The sequence below is a fragment of the Pseudonaja textilis genome, chromosome 9, assembly GCF_049901715.1.
Source record: "Pseudonaja textilis isolate UNSWEBS1 chromosome 9, rPseTex1.2, whole genome shotgun sequence".
NCBI lineage: Eukaryota > Metazoa > Chordata > Lepidosauria > Squamata > Elapidae > Pseudonaja > Pseudonaja textilis.
The window spans coordinates 25,274,738-25,292,987 of record NC_141998.1 but is presented as its reverse complement, the minus strand read 5'-3'; the positions used below and the strand labels follow the sequence as shown (position 1 = coordinate 25,292,987).

The 18,250-nt window shown below is 43.4% G+C and overlaps 1 protein-coding gene across 1 annotated transcript; it reads right to left on the bottom strand.

The window, feature by feature from the left end:
• Positions 1–4,827: 4,827 nt before the first annotated feature.
• On the bottom strand, positions 4,828–17,376 carry LOC148125071 (uncharacterized). The gene is made up of 12 exons (XM_087938761.1): positions 17,259–17,376; positions 16,678–16,905; positions 16,022–16,360; positions 13,793–14,191; positions 12,091–12,261; positions 10,560–10,717; positions 10,334–10,474; positions 8,851–8,989; positions 7,740–7,930; positions 6,446–6,571; positions 5,644–5,836; positions 4,828–5,012 (listed from the first exon to the last, which is right to left on the bottom strand). Exons 1-12 carry the CDS (start codon positions 17,371–17,373, stop codon positions 4,828–4,830), a joined length of 2,385 nt encoding a protein of 794 aa, XP_087794887.1. The 5' UTR covers positions 17,374–17,376.
• Positions 17,377–18,250: the final 874 nt, after the last annotated feature.

Genomic DNA, 18,250 nt, shown 5'->3' with positions numbered 1-18,250 from the left:
ATTAGTTTGATTAAATTAAATAACACACAAGAAGAAAGCTGACATCCATCCACACCACAACAGGAATCTCCAATGGCTTTTCTGAAAAGAACACCTCCCCTGCAAAGCCGCACGTTTTAATCTTCCAGAGAAACCCGAGACTCTGGTTATAATGCTGCAATTCAAAGTTCACGCAACGCTAACATGTGGCCATCACGCTTGTGAGCATGATGTGACCTTCTGTGTGGATTAAGCTCAGTCTTCCTTCTACTTTTACGTTCCTCCTGACCATTTGTTTTCCAACGGTTGTGCTCCACTAGGGTAGAAAAAAAAATGGCCAAAGTTGGTTATCCATGGTCCTTCCATTGTTCCGCCTTGATGACTTCTACCAGAGCTTCCAAAATTCACTCAGGCCATTGGTCCTTCCGAAGCTTCCACTGGAGCCTCTCGATTTCCTGGCTCAACCATCGGTCTTCCAGGGACAGGACCTCCGTTTCGTTTTTCTCCGTTACTCTGATGACTTCCTGAAGCGGGAGAGAGGAAGCGTAAGAAGATCTGGCCTAGTCGCAGGGGTGGGATTCAAACTTTTTAACAACCAGTTCTGTGGGTGTGGCTTAGTTGGTGGGTGTGGCTTGCTGGTCATGTGACTGGCTGGGCGTGGCCAACTCAATATCACTCACATCAAGGCACGCATCTCCTCTCGTGACTGTGGGGATGCTGCAACCGTCGTAAGTGTGAAAAGGGGTCATAAGTCACTTTTTTCTGTGCATTCTGTAACTTTGAATGGTCCCTCCACACAAGCAAAGTACCAGCAAAGGAAGGGGAAAAAATTCCAGAGAAGTTCCTGAGACAGGAAGTCTAGTCCTGCCAAGAATGTAATAAGGGTTAATGGAGAGGCAGTTTCTGTAAGCAACACCAGAATGTTTCCTTCCTGCCTTCCTTACAGGATTAGGCCAGTAATTTCTTCCAACAACTGGTTCTCTAAACTGCTTAGAATGATAACAACCGGTTCTAGTGAATAGGTGCAAACTGGTACAATCCTACCCCTGCTTAGTTGGCCTCCTGCACCATGGTGGGGGGACATTTTCACTCTCCCTGGGCTCCAGAAGCTTTCCTTGAGCCTCTAGGAGGATGAAACATTTCCAGCCTTCTAGAACTTCTGAGAGGCCCTCTCCGAGCCTCCACACGGGCTCTGTACTCACCTGGCATCCAAAACAGGCCACATGGGGACTCCTGGGAGGGGAGGGGCAGGGAGAGAGGGATGGGACAGGGTGGGCGGGGCCATCGAGGCATGGGATTTACCGGTTCTCTGAACCAGTAATTAAAATGATAAAATTAGCGACTGGTTCGCTTGAACTGGGGCAAACTGGTAGCAGCTCACCCCTGATCTGCAGTATCTGCACAAGCTTAGGAGGTTGAGTGGGAGAGAGTGAAAGAGAATAGTACAGCAGATCTGGTTGATTTGTGGAACCCTTATTCTTAGTTGGAGGTGTTCACTTTCTTCCAAATTAGTTCTAAGACTGTTCTGACCCAACCTGGTTCCAAGAGAGCAAACACAAAACACAACAGCCCAACCTTTTACTGTTTCATCTATGAATTCTGTTTCTTCACCGATAAAAGGCTGCTTTCAACTAATCAGCTCCGACAAGAAAGAGCCTTGTCAAGTTTTTTTCAAGGCTGCTAAAAACCAACAAATAAGAAATAGTTTACAACATAAAGAGTCTTCAAATACCAAATTAAGATACTATAATGTCCACGAGGCTGAGTTTCAAAATGTCTTTGCCTTCTGCAAAGAAGGTTTGTTTCACAGCTGGCTTTTATCTTCTTGGTCTCCCTCTTATCTCCCTTTTATCTCCCTCTTCTTGAGGGAGGGGCCATTACCTTGTAGCCTTACTCCTGAGTCACCTGTGCTGCTGCAGCTGCTCTTTCCTGCGAGCAGCCCTGCGCACACACGGAATTGGCACAGGCTCCTCGGGAACCTCCTCATCACTGCTGCCAGGCCCCACAATCTCTGAAGGCAGCAGTCCACTCCCTAATGGTCCTGGTCCCTCATCTGAGTCTTCTCTCTCCTCAGCCGTCCTCACCTGCTGCCACACAAAGACTTAGCTCATACCCCCAAACATACTCATACATGGACATGCACCCACACAGAGGATGTTTGTGGGAACAAACCTCTCCAACCAGGACATCTTTCTAGGAAACAGAGAATACCTGAAGTATTCACCTTTTGGGGGTCCACGCAAGCATGCAAGGGCTCCGAGAAAAGCTCAGCAGATGCCTCCTTGCTCTTCTGCAAAGCCTGCTTGATCACAGCGGCAGCAGATTTACCTTCTTCTGAGAATGTTGACTCCTGGAGCTTCAGTGAGAACAGTTCCCCCAGGCAGGCTTTAAGGGCCTGAGAAGCAAAGAAAATTGGCCCGTTCAGAAAATCCCAAGTATCTTATCTGGAGAAAGTCGATTCAGAAAGCATTGTAGGAAAGAAAACGCATTAAGGTGCAAACTAGGGAAAGGATAAGAAGGTTATTTGCAGTTGTGGGTGTCAATAGCTCTCTGCCTATAGGAGGAAAGTCATAAATGCTGAGGATTGTTCAGTTGGACGAACCAAGCACCTGAAATTCCAGGAGTTGAAGTCCACCTATTGTCAGGGTTCCGATGGCTGCCCTAATTAATTCATGAGCCTTGAGCTAAGTTTCAAAAGAAATCCAATTATTTATCAGGAGTAACATGTTGGCACTTTTCCCAAGTGCAGCTGGCTCTGCCCTACGTAATTTTCTGCCCACCTACGACTCTGTTTCCCCTCTCCTCCCAGGGTGTGTCATAAATCATATTCTCCAACGAAGTACTTTCATGGGCTGTAGAAAATTTAAAAAACACGCCTCTCTGGCTGGCTCTGGTAACCTGGGACACAACCTGGAGAAAGGTATGCGTGGAATGTGCTTCTGGTCATAGCAACCAAACTGCTCCATCAGATCTCTCCCCACTACTTCTTATGGCAACTCGAGAGCAAGCCAGGAATCCTTTATGAGTTGACACCTATCTTAAAGTTGCCAAGGTTGAGAAACTCTAGAGTAGAGACCAAAGAGGTCCATGGCAAAGCAACATTTGCAAATAAGGAAAGGACGGAGAAAGAACCCCAGACTTTAAGTTGGCCGTTATTCTTTACCTGGTAAAACAGCCTTCGAAAAGCTGGCTTGGAATCTTGGTTGAAGTCCTCGGCAGTGATGTGGGCCAAGCAGTGGACAAGTAGCAGGACAAAGCTCCCGACGCAGGCCAGAGACTCTCTTAAGACAAACAGTTGATGGCCAGGAATCTGAAGAAAAAGCAGATTAAGATCCCTTTAAAAAAATACGGCAGAAAAGAAAAATGGAGCTCCGTAAGACTCTGAGGCTTCGACACCCACGATCTTCAAGTTTGTAATCTTTAGGAAATTCTCCATCACACTTTCCTTTTTGAACACTCTCCTTGACTCACTCACTCTGAAAGTTGTGTTTTCAACCGTGCTCTGATGACCTAACCATCTCCTCCAGGTTTTGGGGCCTAGATGGAGGACGGGAACGAAGTTGCAATAGGTAGTAACCCATCAAAAAGAACACGGGCGTTGCCTCTTTAAGAGATAACCACAACCCCAACTGGATCCGTGGACTGACACACTTTTGGACAGATGCACAGATTTTTCTTGAACTTTCCTTCCACTCTTGAGTGGGTTGTAATTAAGTCATGGTGTACTTACTCCTGCTGTATGGAATGAACTACAACTGGTTAGTGGAATCCAGCTAAAGAACCTTCATCATAGTTTCTTAGCCACAACAGGGCTTGTGCGGAAAGTGTACTATCTATCCCAAAGCCAATAGGACAGTGCAGTGCGTGAATTACGTCCGTACCTGTTACATTTTTCCACTCAGGATAGCTTACCTGGTAATAAAAGGTGTTTCTGAAAGCATTCCCAGGAGCTTTGCTAGAAGGAAGTCTGGAGGCCAGGCACAATTCCACCTCTGGAGCCTAAAAGTAACCGGAAACGGTGGCTATGATTTGCTTTCCAATCCAGGATGGAAATTCAAACTACAGTGCATAACAAGTTCATTTGGACTGTTCATTGAGGAAATCAAATTCCAAGAGAAGAGAATATTTCTAGCTCAGGGTTGAACTTTGGAGTGCTTGATGCTCTTTGGGCTTGGCTGTTTGCTTCCAAATGTTTCATTACCCAACTAGATAACTTCATCAGTGTGAGGTGCGTGATGTTTTCTCTCTGTTGATAATAGTTTGCTCTCCTAGTGTTTGTACAGGTGTGTGTTTTTCTCCTTGGTAGCTTCTTGATTAGGGTATTCCTTTCTTTTTGGTTGTTTGTCTGGAGTTAATCCCTGCTTATCTGGGTGTCGGCTGCTAGAGGGAATGTATTCTGGCCTTTTTGTCCCCTTCTTTTCTTTTTTATTGTCTCGTGAAGAAAATTTGAAACCCCAATTTTCCGTTTTATTTGTTCAGCATTTGGAAGAGAACACCTTGATTGGTAGAAGGTGCAGTTGCTTTCATGTATAAGGGCTAAAACCGATGGGGAAAACAAGGAGAGTATCTCATGCATAAAGAGAGGAAAATTGAAACAAGAGACAGTTGGATGGACAGCAATGGTGAAAAAAGAAATTTTACTTCTCAAAATAGTAATTACTCCTATTTTTATTTCTACTATTTTGGAAGAGAGGGGGAGAACAACAAGAGGGAACGTAGCACAGTTATCCTGCTTAAGCCAGGCTGATCCATTGATTAGAGCCAACATTTCTTAAAGTTTTAAAATATACACTATTCCTTTTAAATATTTTTTTTTCATAGATCCCATGCAGAATGGAAACTGTTTGTTTAAGGCACTTGCACTTTTTCAACACTTACACCAATATAAGGTCGGAGAAATTGCAGAATGACAATGCCGTACTGGTAGATTACAAATTCTCTCGCAGAAAGACTTGAAACAAGTACAGGGACAAGTTCTCCAGATTTAGGAACCATTTGAAGATCCAAAATATCCTGGAAAGAATTGTCAACATCTGCCAGAAAAATCAAAGCAGGCATTTCTGTTCCATTAAAAAAAATATATAAACACTTTATTTGTTTTAATAAAGATTCTGGAGCACTTACAATACATTAGCACTTAGCAAAACCAACTTTCCTGAAATCCTACACTTTAAGAAGTTTGGCAAGATTTCTGTCTCTAGATGAGGAACAATAAAGGAAATGGCTTAGAAGAAGAACCCCAACACGTCTTTCTTGGTCTTTTGGAGCCTGATGCCAATCTTGTTAAACTGAAGCAGATTATTTGCATCATTAAAGATACAATCTGGGAATTGCTAGGGAAGAGATGACTTAGCGCTCTTCCTTCTAATCAACCAATCTAGACTTTGCTGTATCTTGGTCCTCTGGAACGCATCCCCTCCCTTCTGGGAATCCAGACTACATTCCATCACATCAACTTATTTTTCTGCGGCAATCTTGGGGAATTCTGAGAACTATAAAAAGGGGTTGAGGACTTCAGAGGTCTCGCGGCATGCTCAACCTTGGCCAAAAGGTAAGATTGTTAATCAATCTTCAAGACCTACATTCGAGACCTCTTCTGACCCCAGTCCTTAGTATATATTTTTTTAAAAAAAAACATGGCCAGGACAACATGGTCAGTGGTACCTCCTGATTCCTGATGTTCCTCAGGAGATGAAGAACCTCTTTTGTTCTCCTGTAGAGTTTGGAGCACCGATTTCAGCAAGGGGATCAGTTTTTTATTGATGACCTCCCAACTTCCACAAGGAGTAGAAGCCATGCTGTAGAATCTTGCTGCTGGGTAGTTCATGAAGCTTTGAGAAGATCCAGAGAGGCAGTCCTGAGACAGAGAAAAGAGGTTATGATTCTGCAAAATATGGCCTTTTTTTTTTTTGCACTATCCTTAGACCATCTTCTTCTGCTAGAAGAATGAGGTCCTTAGTGTCCTCTGTGCTTGGTTTATGTCCATGGAGATTGTCAGTCATCCAGGTCATGGTTGTCCCAGAGATGCTTTTTCAAAAGGCAACCGGACTTCATTTTGCTTGAAGACGTTTGGCTTCTCATCCAAGAAGCTTCTTCACTTCTTGGATGAGAAACGAAACATCTTCAAACAAAACAAAGAAAGTCTAATTGTTAGCACCTTTGGGGCATCTGTGTGCTTGGTTGTTTTTCTGTAGACATTTCCTTACCCAAACAGGTAACTTCATTGATAATGTAACCTAGTTGGCTAATGAAATGTCTGCAAGCAACCGACAGAGCTTGGTGAGACAGCACCAAGGACTCCACAGTCCAATCCTGGGTCACAAATCTTCTCTTTTTAGGAATAAGCTTTGGTTTGGAGAGACACCTATTCCCACAAGGGATGGTTCATCCAGGATGAACATCTTAAAACCCCCGGTGAGAGGTTGACTCCAAGTTGCATCTCCAGCCTGGCTGAGGGACATCATACCTTTGTTTGGGAGGCCACAATATCTGACAAGAGTCGCAGATGTTCCAGCCTGCAATATTCAGTCTCCACTCTGGTCTGCTGGGTTGTGACATGTTGCTGGAATTCTGTCAAGAGATGCAGCTTGGTCTGGAAGGGAATTTAGTGTGTTTCTGTCTCATTTATGGCGGTCATGTCTAAATTTTTCATCCACGCCCACCAAGCCATGCCCACCAAACTGGTGGTAAAACTATTTGAATCCTTCTACTGCTCTGGATGGTGCATTTCCTAGTTGTTTATAATAAGAAAGTGAATACAGGCGGTTCTTAACTTACAACGACAATTGAGCCCAAAAAGTATGTTGCTAAGCAAGACATTGGTTGAGTTTCGCCCACTTTACAACCTCTCTTGCCGCAGCTGTTAAGCAAATCCCTGCAATTATTAACTCAGTTACAAAGTTGTGAAGTGACTCTGGCTTTTCTCATGGACTTTGCTTGTCCGAAGATCGCAAAAGGGGATCATGTGATCGCAGGACATGGCAACAGTCATAAGTACATGCCAGTTACCAGGCCTCTGAATTTTGATCACATGGCCATGTGGATGTTGCAACGGTCATTAAGTATTAAAAAAAATGGTCGTAGATAATTGCAACCATCCCACGGTCACAGGTTCAAAAATTCAAAACTGTAGAGCAGCCATTGATAAAAAGACACACTTCCTTTTGAAACTGGAAAATTCAATTTTATTTTAATTAATTTTTGAAATTAAACCGAGATCCCAGTAGATCAGGTGTCAGGATTCCAGCAATTGCTCTAATTATGTACATTATGACATAACATTATGACGAATATATATTTTCTTTTCTGTACACTGAGAGAATTTGCACCAAGACAAATTCCTTGTGTGTCCAACCACACTTGGCAATAAAGAATTTTATCTTCTATCTAATTAAATCATGATTCTTGAGCCAAACTTCAATACACTTCAAAGGATTCATTAGCGGTGACATACTGGCACTGCCCTGTATGACGCCAACTCTGTCATAGGTAATTTACAGTCCCCTGTGACCCTGTTTCCCCCCTTCCCCCTGGGTGTGTCAGGAATCAGATTCTCCAACTGAGCACAGGCTAGGTGTCATCAATCACGTTCTCCAATTAAATATATTCCTGGGCAAAAGCTCTGGTAGCTTAGTTACAATCTTTTAAAGATAAGAGTTGGAATGTACTTCCGCTTCCCCCTCCTTTTTATGGCAACTACTAAAAGAGGCACAGGAATGTTTTATGAGCTGACATCAGGGTTGTGGGTGGGTGGGTGTCACCTTTCTGAATTTCTCTCTGATGGCTTCCCGGGTGTGGAAGTTCCTGCTCCGATGTCGTTCGGCTTCCTTCAGCTGCATCTCGATCCGCTGATCTTCCAGCTGTGTTTTCCGAATGAACTGTGCCAATGTTTCCAAAGTTTTCCTCAGCAACAGCTGGACTTTGGCCTCCTGCTCTTTTTCATCCTTGTCAACTAGAGCTATCAAACCCAGATTGGGAAGCGTGGGTGAGCGTAAATCTACCTTCTGGACTAACCATTGCCACCCCCGCTCCACCCCCGCTCCACCCCCACTGCAAAACCATGGAAAAGTTTACCATCCCAGAAGTCAATGCTGGACTTAATTGCACGAATCCCAGACTATGCAAAATAAGCAGCCCCCACCAGCCCACCTAGATTTAACTGTACTGGAAAGCAAACCATCATTTGATCATGGTCTCCTCTCCTCATGCGCTGGGTTTCAGGGTTATTCTGATATAATCACACAGCTCCCTTATGGCGAGATAGGCAGCAATTAAATGTAATAAATAAAGAAACCCGGTATGCAATCAAATCAACTCCTGTTTTGCTTCAGATTTACACAACACATGCAGACAAATCCTGAAATTCCTCCTTCCTCCTTCCCTCTTCCCTTTCTCCCTCCCTCCTTCCTTCCCTCCCTCCCTCGTTCTTCCCTCCCTCCTTCCTTCTTCCCTCCCTCCCTCCCCTCCTCTTTCTTTCTTTCTTTCTTTCTTTCTTTCTTTCTTTCTTTCTTTCTTTCTTTCTTTCTTTCTTTCTGTCTTTCTTTCTTTCTCTCTCTCTCTCTCTCTCTCTCTCTCTCCCTCCCTCCTTCCTTCTCTCCCTCCTTCCTTCCCTCCCTCCCTCGTTCTTCCCTCCCTCCCCTCCTCCTCCCTCCCTCCCTCTTTCTTTCTTTCTTTCTTTCTTTCTTTCTTTCTTTCTTTCTTTCTTTCTTTCTTTCTTTCTTTCTTTCTTTCTTTCTCCCTCCCTCCCTCCCTCGCTCCCTCCCTCCCTCCCTCCCTCCCTCTCTAAACTAAATACCCACTCATGAAGATGCTTCAAACGCTCCAAATATTCTGCAAATATTCCACTTCATTTATGTAGAACTCCTTCCTTACCTCTCGACCATAAAGATCGTTCGGGGTTTCCTGATGCTGTCAGGTCTCGGCTTGCCTGCCTTTGAGTTTCTTGGGCTGAAGACGATTCCAGGAGGCAGCAAATTCTGTCAGCAGCTTTTAATTTCTCCCTGAACCAGGACTGCAGGAGAGGAAAAGAAAGAGAGACTTCTGGGCTGAGAGACATGGATTGGTAGATCGTGCAGAAGAGTTCGAAGCCATGCCCTCTCCTGAAAGACTAACATTGCCCGTGCACCAACACCTACAGGTGGAATCAAGAGAAGTCTTCATCTAAAAACGGAGGACTTGTGTCACTCCATGTCTTTTATCACAAGGGTCTTTTCTTAACCGCAATTTTATCCTTTCGGATCCTTTGTATGTCTTCTGCTGAGACAAAGCCGTTTCTCAATAGCTGGTCCTTGATGTAGAACCGCTGTTGCGACCAGAATTTCTGTGGTGGTTCAGCGAATCTTGCCCAATTTTACAACCCCCTTTTTTTGGCCACTATTATTAAGCGAATCGGGGCAGTTGTAAAGCAAATCTTGCAGTCATTAAACAAATCTGGCTTCCCCCATTGACTTCGCTTATCGCAACCCAGCGATCATCTGACCCTCGAAGACCACCATACGTTAGTTGCCCAACGCTCCAATTTTAATCATGTGATCGCAGGGTTGTCCCTTGTTTTCAGTGCTGTTGCCTTTTTGAACGGTCACTAAATCATCTTCTTTTAATGTCCCCATAATCTCTTGCTGGGTGCAGTCTGGGCAACTGAATGGAGCTGAGAGTGTTTACTGGCCGGATGCCCTTCCTGTTGCCAATGCAGAGTTTTGTTCAGCGGATATATTCTCATCGTGCCCAGAGGGGAGAAATATCTGCCTCTACCCAGGATCGAACTCACAGCTGCCTGATTGTGAAGCAAGAGCTCCACCTCTGGGACACTGCACCATTCATTTGAATGGTCACTAAATGAAGGGTTATAACTTGAGGATTACCTGGGCATAAAATAACCTAATGAAGAATTGCACTGACCTGTTCCACCCATCCTCTCTGGCTAGTGTAGAAGGGGAAGAACCAATGGTGGGATTGAATTTTTTTTTACTACCGGTTTGCTGGGTGTGGCTTGGTGGGCGTGGCAGGGGAAGGATATACTGCAAAATCCCCCTTCCTTCCCCACCCCACTGACCTGCTTTCCAGCTCTGTTCTCCTGTGCAGGGCAACCAAAGGAGACCCAGCCGATCAGCTGGGAATCAATGGGAGGCAGAGAAGAGATGGGGTTGGCGGGGCCAGTCAGAGGTGGTTCTTTGGCTGGTTCTCCAAACTACCCAAAATTTCCACTACCAGTGGTTCTCCAGAACTGGTCAGAACCAGCTGAATACCCACCTCTAGGAAGGACTGTAACTCTAAGCATCTGGTTGGCAACAGCCAGTCCAAGCCAGTATCCTAAGTCTTCCTAGCCATCAACATCATGAGAAAATCCCATCCTCACCTTTTCCATTTTTCCTTCCTTGGCAGCATCGAGGATATCCCGAGACAGGTGATCCACCTCCTTAAATATCTCCTGTTCTTTCTCCCGTTGGGACTGCCAATATGCCCGTCTGGCCATCAGCTCCTTGGCCAAGGCGGCCAACTGTCAATACGACACACGTTACAAAGAGGTTTTGGAGAATCCGTACGAGAAATCTCCCTCTCCAAAGATGGTAGAAGAGCATTACCAAGTCAGGGTCTATATTTTCCCTCGGCAAGCATCCTTGGGACTGGACTACAGGAAGGATGGTCTTGGTCCAAGGGTTGATCTGAGCTCCAATCACCGGCCCCATTTCTCCTGTGATGGGATCGATGGCTTTGAAGCCTATTGTGATGGGAACCAGGCCTACGAGACAGGCAAAGATAGTAAATCTCTAGGTGTCTATGAAGATTCTCAGTCCTCCAGGTTCATGGTTGTCCCAAAGACGCTTTTTTCAAGAGGCAATTGGACTTTCTGGTTGATGTTTTTCCTTTGAAGAGGTTTTGCTTCTCATCCAAGAAGCTTCTTCAGCTCTAACTGGATGGTAGAGAATGGAATGATTTAAAACAAGGGTCTTCAAACTTGGAAGTTTAAAACTTGTGGACTTCAACTCCCGGAATTCCTGAGCTAATATGACTGGAGGAGGAATTTTGGGAGTTGAAGTCCACAAGTCTTAAAGCTGTCAAGTTTGAAGACCCCTGATTTAAAAGGATGCAAATGACCAGCTGTCTGCAAGGAATATAAATCCTTCCATTCCCCACTGTTCAGCCAGAGCTGAAGAAGCTTCTTGGATAAGAAGAGAAACATCTTCAAAGAAAAAACAAGAAAGTCCAGTTGCCCCTTGAAAAAAAGCACATTTGGGACAAATCTTTAGGTGAGAGTTTTTATAAAGGCAAGGTTGACACATTTTCATTAGCAGTTTAAAAAAAAAAACCTACTTGAATTTGGAAGATGGTTGCTCATCTCATTTCAGATTGAGATTTCGACCGCACCGATCCCCGGTTTTCTTTCTCATATTTTCCACCTAATTGCACCGTTTCCTCTTGAGCAGTAGTGAAATCTTGGAAATCTTTTGCAACCATATCCACTTACTATCCACTTCATCTCATCCCTCACTATTTTCCCCTTTCCTTTTTAAAAAAGTCAGTTACAATACAGCTCAGATGGGTCTTCTGAGTATGTATAATGGCTCCTTCACAACTCATTGCAGCTCGACACCATACATTTAGAACACGAAACATAGAATAATAGGATTGGAAGGGACCTTGGAGGTCATCTAGGCCAATCCCCTGTCCATAATAAGAGATCCTATACAATTCTGGACTTGCTTTTAGCTTAATGGGATGGATACACATGATCATAAAATGAATGACAGCATAACAGACTAATAGTGTTAGAAGGGGTCCTTCAGTCCCACCTCCTACTCAAATAGGAGACCCTATAACATTTCAAACAAAGATTGTCCTTTGTTCTTAAAACCCACCAGAGCATCTACAACCTCTGAAGGCAAGTTGTTCCACTGATTAATTGTTCTCACTGGTTAATTTACACGCTATGTTTATTGTGGTTTGATTGGTTTATAATTCAGGTGTTGTACGAATTCAGCCCATTGTGGTTTACTGGACAGGGATAGTTAGCAAAGCCAAGGCTTTTTTAACACCAGGAGGATGAACCAATCTTGGGGTCCAATTAGATGTCACAATAAGGAGGCCAAAAGTGATCACCCTAACGGATTTTACCTTTTCCATCAGGATCTTCTGTCACCCCAGCCAATGGTATCGGCTGACCCGTTTTCCAATCACATTCCACGCCAAGGACTGGAACCATCAGTTCTGAACTTCCGGGGTCTGGAATTTTCACCCCAAACACAGCAGGCATCCAAAATTCTGTGCTGAGATACTTGATCATTCCTAATTTGGTTTAGAATAAGGATAAAACATATCACTAAAACCAGAACTACAGACGGCCAATGAATGACCAAGGTTTGGAGAAACTACCTGAGATGTATATTTGTGGCTAGGCTTTCTTTCTTTCTTTCTTTCTTTCTTTCTTTCTTTCTTTCTTTCTTTCTTTCTTTCTTTCTTTCTTTCTTTCTTTCTTTCTTTCTTCCTTCCTTCCTTCCTTCCTTCCTTCCTTCCTTCCTTCCTTTCCTTTCTTCCCTTCCCTTCCCTTCCCTTCCCTTCCCTTCCCTTCTTCCTCCTCCTCCTCTACTATTCTGCAATGTACAAAACTAGTTATTGCGGCTTATAAACAAAAATCTATATGTGAGATCTATAAATAAAATATGCACAGATTGCATTTAACAGCTATATTTGAAGAGGATGAATAGATAAGGGCATCCTTGGAGGACCTGAAAGGCCAGGTTAGGCATAGATCATCATGGGGGGGAGGGGGGGAATCTATATGGTTGCTAGGAGTTGAAAAATGACTTCACGGCACACAGTCAAGACAGCTCCAGAAAGATAGAATAACAACTATTCAACTATAAAAGAAGGGAGAAAATAGACTTGGGCAGCCAACTGGGGAGAGAGCGAGTTTTCTTTCTTGTTTTCCATCGTCTCTGACCAGTAAGTTCTGTAGCTCCTCCATCAAAAGCTTCATCCTTAAGCATTGTGGAACTTCTCGTTCTCCGAGGTCAAGGAAGTCCTCCATGATCCTTTGGGCTTTCCGCAAAGGAGTCACAACTTGGTTGTGTAGCCTTGCATGGTGGACACAGGGCTCCACACAACCATGGGATTACGAGAACCCTTCCCTGGCTTGTATTGACAACTGCTAATCCCCCATTTTGGAATACTTCACTTTTAAATTGATATAATCTCGTTTTATAATTTTAATTTATTTAAACTCTAAATTGTTCTGGTTTTAAAATTTGGGACCTTTTTGTTAATCACTCGTTAGATAATAAAATACAATAATGAAATATGTAGATTTTTAGAAAATAATAAATATATAAAGATGTACTTTTTTATTATATCTACAAAATGTTTTTAGGATAGATTTGGGAGGATAATATGAATTGTTATAAAATAAACTAAGTAAATTATGGTTATCTCATAAAATATGAATGAATAAAACTATAGTCAAATGATTGATTAATAATGATACTAGGGTATTCAATTTTTGATTGATAATATGAGCTATTATGCAATGTAACTCTAACTGAAGACTATGAAATGGATGCACAAAAAAAATTGTAAACCAACCGGCACACTGTTTGTATATCTATGGAAGAAAGTTTGATGTTTTTATGTCTTGTTTGTTTATGTTTGTTTTTAAAACAAATAAAATTTACAAAAAGTAAAATAAAATAAATTATTCTGGTTTTAATGTTTAATTTTATTGATTGAATAGTACATTGCCCTGAGACCTTGTCGGAGGGAGATGGGAGGTTCAGAAGTATGAAATAATAAATATATAAATAAAATCCATCCCAACACCTACCCAGCTTTCCACCAGTTCTCTTGACCCTGGAAGCGCCATCTTGTTGCTTCTCCAGGTTCTGTATCTGGTACATCAAATAATCCAGTTTGTGGGCCAGTGCTGTTTTCATGGCTTCTTCTAGCCCATCGAGACTTTGGGGCAACCTGCCCGTTGAGCTTGGATCCTTGCCGATGGAGTCTTTATATTCCTGCAAAGCTTTCACCATGAGAGTCTGGGCGATGAAGACATTGGCTTCCAACAGTACCTGGTAGCTCCCAGCATGAGGCTCTACTTTGTCCTGACGAAGGGAGAGGCCCTGCAGGCGAGATATCTTGCCACTCAAGGGCTCCACAAAGGGATCTCCGGGAAGCAGAAGGTTTCCAGAAGGACCTTGTAGTCCTCCTAGCGGAACAACGACTCCTGTGTTCAGAGGACAGCGAGAGAACATTAGTCCACCTCAGCTCATCCTGAATGGAACCTCAACTGTTGTTAGATATCTTCAACTCTATTTCCACCCGTCATCAGTTTCTTTTAACGACCCCATAATCCTGAGCCACTAAATGGAGCTACCAGAGTATTTACTGGCTGGATGCTCTTCCTGTCACCAATGTGGAGATTTGTTCAGCAGATATATTCTCACTGTGTCCAGAGAGAGAAAAACATCTGCCTCTACCCAGGATCAAACTCACGACCTCCTGTTTGTGAGACGAGTGCTCTACCTCTGGGCCACCACACCACTCCTCTAGTTCTACCTATCTAAAACTATGATGTGTCACAACAGGGAGTCAGATGATGTAGGCTGTTATGTTCTGTGAAATGGACCTCAATTTATTTTCTCTGAAATTCATCTGGAAGTGAAGTAAATCAAGGCCCAGTAGATTTTGGGGTTGCCTCCGTTTAATCTGTATCGTAGAGTTGATTGAATTTTCAGAAAATCATAAATAGGTTGATTTTCATTATTAAAAATCGATGGTACAACACTGGACAGAATGGGAAACGTTTTCTAAGCTTCTGAGTTTAGAAGACCAAAGCAAACCTATTTTTAATGCCTTGTTTATTATATTTATTGATTGGCTAAACTACTTTTTGAGAGAGTCAAAGGAGCTGGGGCAGCTGACTTAATGAATCGAGTCTTTTCATTATTTTTCATTGCCTTCTTCCAAGTAATCTCTCCATTGTCAATATATATTCATTCTCCCTCTGTATTTGACAAAGCTGGAAAGTGTATTGATTTTTTTTCCTCTAGCTTCTGAAATAATATTTTGAAAAAAAAATAAATCCATGGCTTTTCTTTATGGCTTTTCACGTAGGCTGCAGTCCATGCAAACCTCTCTTAACTATAACTGGGCTGCTCATCAAAAGTGGGAGACCTAGAATAAACACCATTCTCTAGAAAAGAACCATCTTGCTTTCCCTTGTCCTTGCTGGTCCATAATTGTCAAACCCTAAAGATCAAAGGAGCAATTCAAGAAGAACTCAACATGTTAAAACAACTGGAATTGTCCGAGTGAAACCTCTGGAGATGAGTACTACTGAAGCTCAAGAAAAACAATTCAGAATTCCCTAGAAACTATGTATTATTTTAAGTGTTAAATTTGGGGGAAAGATAGAAAGGTGTCATACTTCAACCAGGGATTACAGGAAAAAGTTTGTGTTAAAGAGAAAAGATAAATAGATAATTGAAAAAAAAAATTCAGAATTCCTGGAAGATTGGACTTGGGGCACAAGGTTGGACCAGACGATTTTCAAGGTTCCTTCCAAATCTTCGATGTTATAGTTCTAAGACTAGCAGTGAACCTCCAAGATTGTGGTAATTCCATGCTAGCAAACCTTAGGAGGCATCAAAGAATGGACTAAGAGTGCCTTCCTTGAGTGCCATGTGCAAGAAAGGGTTGTCCTACTTTATAGTCATCTAATTGTAAGGATGCCCACTTCTGATTGTAGGTATCTTCCATGGAGAGAAAGCCCAGTCCACCCAGTTTAAAGATAAGGAACCCTTAGCAGGAGCCACAAACTCTTAACATTGCCATCTCACTCCCAGGTCAGTGAGTAACCATAGACACACAGGTGATCCACTCTTCGTCTTTCCCACAACAGGAAAATGGAAGGGTTTATCAATGTGTTGGTTGATAATTACTGGAAGTGAAGCTGCTGCCTTTTTCAGTGACCATCCCTTTCCACCAAGACATGAGCCCTCCTCCTATCTCTCTCTTGAACAAAAGTAGTCCAACCATCAAGTCTTTTCTCTACCTGTATTATTGTCCAAGCTGACACCAAGGATAGGAACAATTTTTCCACTTTCGGGTGCTTTCATGGGCCCTCCGATTTCGACGGGGCTCACCATCCCTGTGAGAGGATTCTGGTACGTCCCACCCAAGGTCAACCATTGGCCAGTTTGGGGATGAGCGGTGATGGCAAGGATTGGCACTTCGATTCCAGTAACTGGATCTTGCATCAGGCCTCCAAACTTAAATACTTTCTCAGGTTGCAGAACAGGTAAGTTCATTCTTCCTGGAAGGCCAGTTTGGGGACAAACAGGATATGGAACGAAGGAGAAGATTGGGAGGTCCAAGCGATGTTGAATCTCTCCTAAGCGGAAACCCCAAAGAGAAACAGAATATACAAGAGCAACCTATAAGGATCAAGCATTGAAGGGCAATATGATGGATTAGTTGGGGTTAAAACAACCCACAGTTGTTGTCCAGAGCTTGTTCCCTCCACCACATACCTACAGAACCCAAGACCAGGAAAGACCTAACCCTACAGCAAGAATGATCAAGGTGATGGACAGTCAAAAACAAGTAGATCTGACCAGGAACGATGAAGAATTCAAATTGAAACTTCTAAACAGAAGATATGAACAATGTTAACATTCCTTAAAACACTTTGGTAAGGTGTATTCTTACCAGATACTAAATCAACCATGGGGATCAACTTGGATTGGATGGGATCAAAGCCAACATTTCCAGCTATTGGGAGCAGTTTTCCTGTCCCGGGATGCAGAAAGTGATCTGGGGAGGCAGATTTCGTGGACCGATTGGCTAAAAGCATGTTGACGTCTTTGTTGGGCATTATCAGTCCTGTGACAAGATCCTGATGGAGAACTCCTTCTGTCTTTAAGGATCCACCTGGTTCTGGGAGCAGTGATGGAGACAATGCAAAGACACAAATCTTTGGTGGGTCAGACATTTAAACAGCAGCATTAACTGGATTCCAAACCCAGCCTTCAATTTGGACAGATGTCCATCAGGAATGCAGACGGAGAACCCAATAGAGTTCCTTGAATGCTGAGATGGGTGGAGTAGAAGTTTATTAATAAATGCACCTTTGCTATATTCATTTGTTTGTTTTTATCTCGCCTTTATTATTAAAAATGGATAATACATTTTGCACTATGACCCTTATCAGTTAAAGTCCTAAGGAGAGCAACATTGATAAAGTAAGTCCCACTTTTTAAAGTGCAAGTATTTAAGAGGTTCTCTTTTACCAACAAGCTCATCCTTGGGGAGCACCCTGGTCTTCTCTTTGTTCAGAAGGCCCGCTCCTGTTCCTTCTCCAAGAAGACCCCACTGCATGAGCCGATGATTCTCCTGGACCAACATGCTGATAAGCTTCTCGATTGCAGCATCTATGAGGCTTAGCAACCTGAGAAGAAGACAGCAAACAAACCATGTTTCAAAGAGAGTTCCCCCACCCAAGTCCTGCTATTGTCCAGCTAGAAGTCGCAAGTGATATGGTCAAGCAGACCAGGAGGAACTGGGTTGGTTCAGGCAAGTTTTTAAGGATTGCTCTTACCTCCGATGCTCCGGTTCAGAATTTGAACGAAGCTCTTCTCCAGAGAGCACCTCCTCCAACATCTCCACCTGCCTCACCACGCCCTGGAGAGCAGAATTAAAGGCCACCCAGTGTTCCTCCTCATGTTTCAGATCCTGAGTCAAGAGGTTGATCTGTCTGTTCAAATGCTCTTCGTATTCTGCTGCCCAGTACTTTCTGCACCTAATTTCCTCTTCTGCCTACATTGCAATCAAGTAAGGGCATGTCATCCGGGACCATCATTTCCAACATTCAAGGGTTTTGATGCACTCTGTTTTGGGGGGCTCGAATGGAAAATGGGACCTAAATCTAGAGGGAGGGCGGGAGGAAGGAACAGGAAGGCTGAAGGAAGGAGGGAGGGAAAGAAGAAGGAAGGAAGGCAGTAAGAAGGAGGATAGGAGGGATGAAGGCATGTAGGAAGGAAAGTATGAAGACATGAAGGTAGGCAGGCAGGAAAGAAGGAAGGAAGGAAGAAGGAAGGAAGGAAAGAAGGAAGGAAGGAAGAGGAAGGCAGAGGGAAGGAGGAATGGAAGAAAGAAGGAAGGCAGTAAGAAGGAGGGAGGGAGGGAAGGAAGGGAGGGAAGGAAGGGAGGGAGGAAAGGAGAGCTTTGAGGTCTCTACAGGATGTGGGATCTTTTCCTGGTTCTTTCATTATGTGGACACGTA

Excerpts from the sequence above, each read along its gene's own strand:
- LOC148125071 (XM_087938761.1), bottom strand. The coding sequence starts at position 17,373 with ATGTTGGTCCAGGAGAATCATCGGCTCATGCAGTGGGGTCTTCTTGGA. Across the intron at positions 5,837-6,445 it reads TTGTGGCCTCCCAAACAAAG|GACTGCCTCTCTGGATCTTC; the intron begins GTATGATGTCCC and ends TCTCTGTCTCAG. Across the intron at positions 5,013-5,643 it reads GGAACATCAGGAATCAGGAG|ATGTTGACAATTCTTTCCAG; the intron begins GTACCACTGACC and ends TTTTTCTGGCAG.